The following is a 10,859-nucleotide window of genomic DNA, read 5'->3' on the forward strand; positions in this document are numbered from 1 at the left end:
CATGCCAAATCGTCTCTGCTCTCTTCCTTATTTGAGGGCAAGTCATTAGTTACATCCGTAACTCCACTGCTCCTTTACACAGATGTACTTCTCTTTGGGTGCTTGACAGCACCTCCTTTGCCAAAACTTCTTTGAGCTCTCTTACAGCAAAATGTTTGAGTAACTAGCGTGCCATTGTGATCACATCCACACCTGCTACACTTGTTGCACCTCAGACATTTTACTACTTTATTACAGGTTAGCTTTGAATTCAACCTTGTTTCCATCTTGATAAGAACAAATACTTGGATATTCTGACTTGTTGTTTCGGCATTTCTTCACAGGTTTCACAAAAGGCTCAGGAATGATGAGTATTCCATAGATAATGTACTACAACGATGCTATGACCATTCTCTGAATTATGATAAGAATTCACTCAACTCTACTGACAAAAACCAGTAAACCAGTCATAACTGGATTTTATACAATTACAAACCAACGTTCACCTCAGGATTCCTCTTAAAATAATGCATATTGCTTTAGATTTTCAGAATAAAAGACTAACTGCCAAATAGGGTTCCTACAAAGTGCCCTACCATTTTTGCTGATGTTGAGTCAGAGATTGCTTGTTAAAACAATCAATTTAAAAGTAACATCTTTAAGTAAGTAATCTTATTGTTATTTCATTACCTTAAGCATTTGTGTAAAATATTGTACAGTATTTTAATGTCTATGTTTATTCCAGGTTCCAGGGTTGGTGAAAGACTATAGGAAGGAGTTAGGCACAGAAAAGATTGCAACTTTGAAGTCAGCAACAGCTTTCTTGCAATTATTAGAAAGGTTCAGAGGTGCTTCTAAAAAGAACATTGTGGATATATTGAAAAGTTCTAAAAACAAAAGTATATTGTTAGTAGTTCTTTCTTTATTCAGTATTTTTTCTTAACACTTTGTATTTAGGTGTTATATTTTATTATGCTATATAAACAAGAAAGCCATTTAAAATTCATCTTAAATATAGGTTAATATTATAAAGTGACTGCATTGGTAAAAAATAAGAGTAAAAAACTGAAATTTATTTGACAGAATCAAGTGTAAGATATGCAGTTTATAAAAAAAATATAATGGTATATACAACTGTTTAGATTTTTTTTTTTTAATTAGGCGTGCTTCTGTGGGTATCAAGAACAGGAACGTTTTGTATATTTTCATGCAAGTTAAGAACAAACACAACTATTTCTTTCTTTCTTTAACAATATTTCAGACCCCAGCTTTTGGACCTCATTGCTGCTTCACAAACAGAGAATTCTCTCCAAGCTGCTATTGAAACTCTAGATTTAACAGGAGAAAACATTGATATCCCAGAAAGATTTTTTCTAGGTTTGTCTGTAGCTTCACATCCTAGTCACATGATTCTGTCAGATCTCATGGTGAGTCACATTTTTCAGGATAAAGTAATTTCTATTTGTTGAACATTCAGTGAAACGTTTATGATTTTTGTTATGGTAAAAGTTGATATTTATTTGTTTAAATCTCACAACAATCTGTACTCTAAGTGCCTTGATGTATTTTATCATTTGGAGATTCATGTTCTAGGCTTAAATTTTGTTGCTAAATGAATGCATATGATTGTTTCTGTTTGGAAATTAAAATTCAGTGTAGCCTAAAAACTTTTAGCAGGAATATCAGAATGTGATTATTATATAGTTTGAAAATTTAAAGGAACAAAATTATTTTATATGCAGAATGCCCAATATTTAACAAATATGAAGAATAAAATCTTTCTTTCATTATTTAACAATTTTATTAACAAAGAGGCCAGTTAAGAAAAAAACAAAGTATTTTTAGAAATGTGTAAGCAGAAGCTCAAAGGCGTAGTAAGTTGTATGAAAATCAAACTCGTTAGCAGATACAAAGTTTAATTAGCAAGAAGTCCCATGAAAACATAAGAATCTCTAATTACCTTATGACCTTGCAAGCAAGAATTTCTGAATTTAAACTCAGACCTTATAAATGTGATCTAATCCTTGAACCATAATATATTATTATCCAGAGTATTATGGTTTTTGTAATTAGATATCCAGATTTCAAAGCTTTTGTGCAAATTAAAGGCCAATAGTTCAAATAAGTTTTGGAAATTTATTTTCACCATCATAACTTTTCTACTTTCGTTTTCTGGTGCACATAAGTCTGTTTAATAGATGCTAAGACAAACTAAAGGATGATATAAATAACAATAAAAAATAGAAAAAGAAATGTAAAGTTATTTTCACCATACACAGTTTCAGTCTTTAGTCCTTTTAATATAAAAATTAATTTAAATGTATTTTGTCTAGCTCAATCAAGAGGATTGTGTCTTATTACAGGTTTGCTTTCATCAATGGCCACATTATTTTAGATGCCATTTCTTGAGTTTTTGTACCTTAAATGCTGCTTAATGTAGCAGTCAGTACTTTTCAGAAATTATTAGAAATTGGTCACTTAGTAACATACTTCTTATTGTTTTGTCTTTAAATTCTCTAAAGCAAAAATGTATCTGTTAGATTCTGGTAGGTGGGATTGATGCATTTATTATTGCTTCATCAGACCCTCTTTCCAATTTTCATAGTAGGTTAATGTTAGGATTTAAGGTCTACTAATTCTGAATCAGAGATATTTAATTAGAATCACTAATTTTTTGTACATGTAAAACTTCTACTATCTGATGAATATTTGAGTTTGATGAACTTTATGTATCATGAATCAATAATATTTAGTAAACAAAACAAGTGTAGGGGCAGTACTGTTGTTAGAAATTTTTTATTTTATCTTTTAGAAACTCACAAGCTATAATTTCCAAAACCCAAAAGTGAAGACTACAGTTATGATGACTATTGGTGCCTTAACAAGATCTTATTGTAGAAAAAACCAGAAATTGTGTGATTCTAAGGTATGTTTTTTTTTAGCACAAAACTACACAATGAGCTATCTGTGCTCTCTCCACCACAGGGAACTGAACCCTGGATTTTACCATTGTAAATCCATAAGCTTACTTCTGAACCACTGGGTGACACTAAGATATATATGGCATAAATATTTCAATTTTCGGATAGTTCAAATAATCTATCATCATTTGCAAGAGCTACTGAGCTTAAAAGAATCAGATATGACTTTATGGTTAATATTAGGTTAAAATTATTTTGTATACAATAATCCACAATGTTGTAACATCTATATTTTATTTCCCTTAGTCTTTGAAGCTTAATAGTTAAGGATGGAACACCACCCTTTGAAATTCACCTTTAATCAACACTTCCAACATAGAAACAGTAAATGGATCCTGAGCTTTTTAAGCTGATTGACCTAACTTATGCCTTTCCAGATTCTGTCATTAATCTATATTAATATAATAGTACTGTCTGTTGTATGTCCATGTTACTAGTTTTCAGGGTTTGGATGGATGTTCACCAAAATTGGTATGGAGGTTCATTAGGTCCATGCAGGGGTACATACAAATTTCCAGTTTTGCATTTTATGGTGTTTATGGCTGTTTTTAAATTTTTTACCATTACTTTGCCACCATTAATGCATCTTCACCAACTTTGGCATGAAGGTTTGTTAGGTCCTTGAGGAGATACATACAAATTTTCAGTTTTGCATTTTGTGGTTTTTATGGGTGTTTTTCCCACTACTTTGCCCCCTATGGATGAATCTTCACCAAATTTGGCATGAAGGTTTGTTGGGTCCAAGCGGAGATACCTGCAAAGTTTCAGTTTCGCATTTTGTGTTTTGCAGTTTTTATGGGATTTTTGTATTTTTTACAATCACACGTAAGGGAAGCAACTTTTCATGTCTTCAGATAACCTTTCATTAATCAGGAATTTACATAACTTCCATTCAGGAGAGGGGTACTCCAGCTAGTACTTAATAAAGTGAGATTTGCAAGTTAAAGTTGCCGTAGCCTAGTTGACTAAATTATCTGATCAGTTAGTAGTCATTTGTTTATAACTACACATGTTTTCTGTTTTTAACTTCTTCAGGAAAGTCCTTTATTTCCTTTAATTCAATAAAATTAATTAATTTTTATATTGCTCTTAGCTCATGCATGATCTCAGATTTAATTTAATCAGAAATATGCTGTATTCCTTGTAGTCTAACAACAATAATTTCTTAGTGCTGGTCTTAGCTTGAACATTTTTTTAATCCATAAAAAATAATAAAAAACTACTCTTTTACTTGACATGTAGTAAGAATCATATTCAGATTTTTATTAAGTTGACAAAATGATAAAAATGGTAGGCTTACAAAACATTAAATAATAATACTTCATGCATGTGATATAGCTACTAAATGCAATGCTTTGCCAGCCAAGGTATTTTACACCCTAAGATCTTATAACACTACTGAATGAGTGACAACTGAACTATTTTCTAAACATCAATTTATGTGGCAGAGCAGTTATAGACATGATATGAAACTGCTTGAACATGACAAATATATTAATTCTGTCAAAACTACTAGGCCTAGTGACAGAAATTATAAAAACCATGACAGAACTGCTATATACATTATAAAACTACACACTTCTAAACATAATAACATTGCTGATCTTATGACAGACATTGTTAGTATGTGACAACATTTTTACGCTCATGACAGAAATTATAAAGTTGTGACAGAACTGTTATACACATTATGGAACTACTACATATTGCTAGACATAAAGAAACTACTGATATTGTGACCAATTCTTAGGTTATAGAGAATGTTTTTGGTTCTTGAACAAGTAATAATTGTTAGAATGTAAGGAATTTTTATGAATTTCTTATAACCTAGGATATACAAAAAAATCGTGGAAGACTGGAACTATTTAACATTGTTAATGCTTCATGAAGCTTTTTTGCTAACATGTGTTAAAACTTATGCTGTATAGAAGATCTATATGGATACACTGATAACTTGTGATGAATGATTAAGTTAAACCAAACATTTGTGAGTTGTTGTTTTTTCTAAATAATTATGATAATTAACTTTTAGGTAGTACAAACAATTCATGGATATTTTGAGAAAGAATTAGCTTCTTGTAAGGATGACCTCTGTCGACTGATGTACTTGAGGGCCTTAAAAAATGCTGCACTTCCAGCCAGTATGCCAACTTTGTTAAAGTATGCCAAGAGAGGAGGTAAATGTGCTGTTGTGGCTGTTGGTGCTATTTCTAACATAGGACTGGAATATTTAACAGAAGAGGTGAGTTAGTATATTATACTACATATTGAAGTGAAGGATAATTGTGAACATTTGTCACTTTTTGTCTTTTAATGAAACCACTGACTTTATATCTGTTTAATGCCAAAGTTAATTGGGATTTTATGTCACTGGAAATGGACCAAATTAAGTGAAAAGTTAACTAGCAGTTTATCAAAAATTGATGAAAGCAAAGTCCAAAATCAATGGCACAGAAGAAGTTGTGTTGGCATTTAATATACTGCTTATCAATATACCATTTGGGTATTCAGATAACATTTACCATTTAATCATCAGGAGTAAGGCTTTATATTATAATAGAAACTTTTTTAGTTGTGTTAATATATGTTTCACTTTAAGATTTATACTGTACTGTTAAAACCATGCTAATATGAGTTTAATGCGAGTAACAAATGATCCGACGATTGCAAATATTTGTGTTTGTAAATTGGTTAGAAATTTATTATCAGATTAAAAGCATGTGTAAGTTTTTCAAACTTTCGATCAAGGTTACAAGTAGGCTTTAAATATGTATCATTAAATTTAAATAACTACAGGTATGTTAAAATCTTTCTAACATACAATGTAAAATTGAATACTTTTAATTGTAAATAATATGATGTACAGGGCTGTTCAGAGTGACAGAAGGTCAGGAAAAAATTAAATAATGAGAATGTTCCTTTTTTTCATAGGTATATATGTAATCATTTATATCAAGACACATTATGCTGTTTATGCTATTCACATGTAGAGTATCAAATTGCTTTATTTTAATAAAAAAAATTTTTGATGTGAAATTTTCTACCACTACCTATATCTCCATTTTTGAATGCTGGTTTAATTTGCTTGTTAAGCAATAGAATAAGCTTCTGACAGCTATATTTGTAAAGCTATTTATATACTTCTGTTTCTACAACAAGCAGTTGCTGTCCGTTCAACAAATTTCATCAAGAAGAAAGTAGTTCCGAGGTCAACAAAAGACCTGGAAAACTGTTCTTCTAAAGTGCTATCATGATATTTCATACTGACATTTTATTTTGTGGAATTTGTTTTTTAATCTAGTTTTGCTAATACTCAAAATATTAAAATAAATAATTAAAGTACCATGTTTCATTGTACACAACAGTTTTAATTACGTACAGTGAAACACACTGTATTTTAATTATTTATTTTAATTTAGAAACTAATGTTGCATTTTGGAACACTTTCATTACCCCCCCCCCCTAAATGTACATCATGTATAATACTTAAACGAACTGCCTAAACATCACATTAGTGTAGCCTATATAATGTGTAAAGTTTAGTATACTCTAATCCATTATAATGATGGCACATGATGAGGCACACATTGAGCACGTAATGCTGTTTGAATACAAGAAAGGAAACAATGCCTCTGTAGCAACAAAAAATATCAGCGAAGTTTATGGAAATGTTTTGAACGTTCGTAAGTGTCAACAATGGTTCAACAAATTTCATTCAGGTGACTTTAGCCTTAGAAATGCTAATTATGTTTCTTCCTTTATTTATAATTAAGTTCCTCTTTTTTAGAGAACATGATGTTTTGAAAGTCGTCCTCTATACTTGTGTTTCTACAACAGGCAGTTGCCATCCATTCAACTAAATTTCATAATGAACACTCTGCCTAAAGAATCTATCAAAGAATACTTTCTTCATCATTAGTTGTGCTTCATTGTATGACCATGATTAAACACTATTACCTGACACCACAATTTCCATTGAAACAAGTTTCTACAAAGGGCAGAAAAATCATTTTTGAGAAACCCTTCACTGTATATGAGCATTGTCTTTCAGGACCACTTTTAACCAGATTAAAGGTACAAAAACTCACTGGAGCTACGTTAAGCTTAATGAGATTGCTGTGATTTCAGTTTCTTGATCCATCTTTCTCATGAAAACAGCCATTGATTTTGAGGTGTAACTGGGAACTTGTGAACTTTTAGTTTGAGAGCCTCTAGTATTTGTTATCTTATGAATGGTGCCAGAAGATATTCATAGTTACAGCCTTCATTTTACAAATGTAGTCATTACTCTTGATTGGTTTGGGGTATATATGGTTTTAAAACCTGTTCGTGCTATAAACACTGAATTGTGTTTTTCTGCTTTCTTTAGGAACATTAAAAAGTCTCCCTTCTTTGTAACTTTGTGTTCTTTAGCTCAATATTATTTAACAGTCTTGCTGATGAATACCACACAAAAGGCTGTGATTATGTCTAGCCATAAGGTGATCCTTGATAGTATTGCACTGTTTAATCCTTGAAAATTTACTGTGAACATAAAACATATAGATGTTACTGTGACACCACAGCTCACAGCTGCTGCAATATGTTACTGAATTGGTATATGTAACTCATTCTTCTAAAGTGTGGTTAATCCTCTGTAACCCACTAGAGGATCTCAGCAGCTGCTGTAGTTCATAATGAAAGAAAGTGACAGGGAGTGAGGAGGTGATAAACTTTGCAACTGAAATTTCAGTTGTATCATAAGATTAACTTGTGGGATAAAGATGAAGAAGAAGATTCCAGGAGAAGAAAAATAAAGTCATTGTTATTTTAACAATTGCAACTTCTCCCCTCTAAAAAAACAACAAAAAAAAACAAGCTAAAATAATGTAAAACAACCACTGAATCTTGTATGGGTTTCATTTATCTAGAAAATGAAAGGTAAATTTAGTTCTAGTATTGATATTGTATTAAAATATTTTGTTTCTCATATTTTATTTTATTCATCATTATCATGTCAAATTACTAATTTCCCCTTCAAAACAGCTAGTTTTAAAGCACTAGATGTAATGTGCACGTTTACATTGTTTGGCAGTTTATGTATGATCAGAATAATGTGTAATTGCACATGAGAATGTAAAAAGGTTGCAAGTAATAAGCTTGTTTTCTAAAAACCCTAGATAGATTGGGTTTCATTTTTTTTAGTATGTTAAACAGCATATCTACTGAATAACTTAGTAGCATAAACACTACAGATTCTTAAAATTATTATAAATATAGGTTCATTGTAGTGGGTGAAATAGAACTAAAAAGACCATAAATTCACCACAAGAAGAAGCCTAGTCTTGTTTTGTTTCTTTTGATTTGCCCTCATGTAGGGTTATGGATGACAGGTGGCATTCTCTGAAACTAATATAACTCAGTGACAAGTGGTGATTATAATGATAGTTTGGGCTTCATATTTATTTTTAGTAAACAGTATGTCTGATAAATAATGTAGAATAAAAACTAAGTATTGCTATTGTTTTTGGAACATTCACATGAAATAGATATCTGTAAGGCTTAGCACTAGTAATATAGTTAAATCTTATAGCACAAAATCAAGGGAAAAAATATGTACATGTGTTTTTGTTTCACAGGTTATGAAAGTTTTGGAAGGAGTCTATCACCAGGTTTGGAGCCGACAGGACAGCACTGCTCGGGCTATTGCAGCAGAGTTGATTATTAAAAATAATCCATCTGAGTTGGTTCTGAGTGAACTTTTACAATCTCTGGCTGTATCTGAAAATGCTGGTTTGTCAAGATTTCTTCTGGCAAAACTTTATGACTTGATTACTACAGACTTTATGTTAAGGTATATCTAATTTTTGGTCATTAATGAAGTTATGAACTTAAATGTATTAACATTTAATTTCAGTTGTTATAACTTGTAAATAAGATTAGATAATTTATTAAAAAAATTTAATTCCAATAGGATATCTTGCCTCTTCTCACAAAAAACTTTCATGACTTATACTGCTCTCTATTGGTGCAAATTTTCACTCACCACTAGCCTTGATACTCCCACTTATCTTTGCAAACTAACATGCAAATGATTGTGCACCAACACTCCACCAATAGGAGTGCGATACTCCCCTATCATAACCAGTGCTCTCTCTAATCTTGCAGCTGTTGACCACCTTTCGATTGGCAGTCCTATCAAATAGACATGTTTTCACTTGCAGTTTGATTCTCTTATCCTCAAGATTTTGCTTTCTTAATTTTTATACTTCAGTTACATTGTTATTTACTATTTTCATTCTCTTTTGTGGAGAGTTACGCATTTTTTTATTTTATTTTTTATCTACTCTCCTCTTTCAACTTCGTGAGTTATGCACACGCAGTTTCAGGTGGTCACAACTACAACTGCTATTACTAATGCAGCAGAATTATCAACCACATCCAATTGGTCAGAACTATGATTCTTGGCCCATGAAGTGATGGCTCTGGTCCATTAGGAGTTGATCAATTTCATGTATCAATCAGAACAAACTGATGATTGTCCTATCACATTTTTCAGTGATCAGGAAGTTTTCTATTTGGACAGCCTTTTCTCCCCTCCTGAATATGCATCTCAGTTGCCTGTTTTTCCAGAGGACTTACCCAGACCTCTTTCCCCCTTTTGTAGATTTGATTATTCAACTATGTTATGTTCTGCCCTTATCTCTCATTTTCTTCTCAGTGACTAGCCTTTTGATCATTATTTAGTTTTCCTCCTTCCCTGGATATTGGGGTTCATGTGAGTCATTTTGGGAAGCATTTGCATTTGGGGTCATTATGCCTTGACCCCCCCCCCCCCCATACTAGGGACAGTCGTGCTTTTGATTATCATCATTCCAACTTCCCTTATTTGGACTCCAGCAGCATTTGTTGTCGCTTATCCCTTAGTTGGGATCGGACCTTTTCCCATATTTATCTTATCTGACCACCACTCTCAGGTAAGAGCTGGTAGGAGCCAGACTCCTTCAATATTCCCATGTTTGGAGGTCCTTGGCAGTCAATTCATGGGTTCCTCTACTTCCATTCAACTTCCGCTGTTGTCTCACAATCCTGTTTCCTTCCCTCCTCCTCAGGATTCCAGAGTTAATTTGTTGTAACTGACTTGATGCAACAATTAAGGTCATGTGCATTGATAATAGTGAAGTTTTAAGTTTAATGTTATATATAAACACACACACACATGTAGGTGTCGTAGATGATTTTATAGTTATTGGATGAAACTGTGAATATTGATATGAGAGCTTGCTATTAATTATAAAGTACAAATTTGAACTGTACAGATGTATTAGTAATTAGTGTAATAAGCTTCATCCATCTCTGATAGCTTGGAGATGTTCTGAATTGCTAGCACAGATGAAGACAACTGATCTGATATAGACCTGTGCTAGCAGTTCAACTATTACAAGTAGTTAAAGCTTGTTACTGTATCCAAAATGAGTTTACTCACAGTCTTAAACTTCTTTTATACAGATGTATTGAAAACAAAAGTAAGTGGCATATAAAAGAAAAGAAAAAGTACAGTGAAATATAAAGTTGTATTAACATTTTCAGTATTAATGGATAAGAAATCTGACTTAAATTCAGTTTTGTTGTCAGAAGATGAGTGAGTTCATAATAAGTAAAGTTTGTTCATTACTGATGCTGTTTAAAATGATAAAGTCATTATTAATTGGATCATAATCACATTCAAGACCAAGGTGGTGAAAATTACTAAATTGATTTGAGGTTGTAGATGTTCTTTTCTAAGTATTAGGTCATGAAGATATTAATGTTGCTTTCTGTTAGATGAAAAAACCCAAACAACTTATGTACCAAAACAAAAAATTTATTAAATGAAATAGTCTCCATTCCTATCGATGATGCTTTTCCATCTTGCAGTCA

At 31.9% G+C, this 10,859-nt stretch overlaps 1 protein-coding gene across 1 annotated transcript in view; it reads left to right on the forward strand.

The window, feature by feature from the left end:
* LOC106464793 (microsomal triglyceride transfer protein large subunit-like) overlaps positions 1–10,859 on the forward strand; it is a 28,662-nt gene that overhangs the window by 12,992 nt on the left and 4,811 nt on the right. Inside the window, exons 7-11 of the mRNA XM_022392588.1 lie at positions 725–885; positions 1,241–1,406; positions 2,792–2,905; positions 4,993–5,202; positions 8,579–8,793. Of these exons, the coding sequence (XP_022248296.1) occupies positions 725–885; positions 1,241–1,406; positions 2,792–2,905; positions 4,993–5,202; positions 8,579–8,793 (866 nt within the window). The remainder of the gene's footprint in view (positions 1–724; positions 886–1,240; positions 1,407–2,791; positions 2,906–4,992; positions 5,203–8,578; positions 8,794–10,859) is intronic.

Source organism: Limulus polyphemus, unplaced genomic scaffold (assembly GCF_000517525.1).
Source record: "Limulus polyphemus unplaced genomic scaffold, Limulus_polyphemus-2.1.2 Scaffold1745, whole genome shotgun sequence".
In the NCBI taxonomy this organism is placed as follows: Eukaryota; Metazoa; Arthropoda; class Merostomata; order Xiphosura; family Limulidae; genus Limulus; species Limulus polyphemus.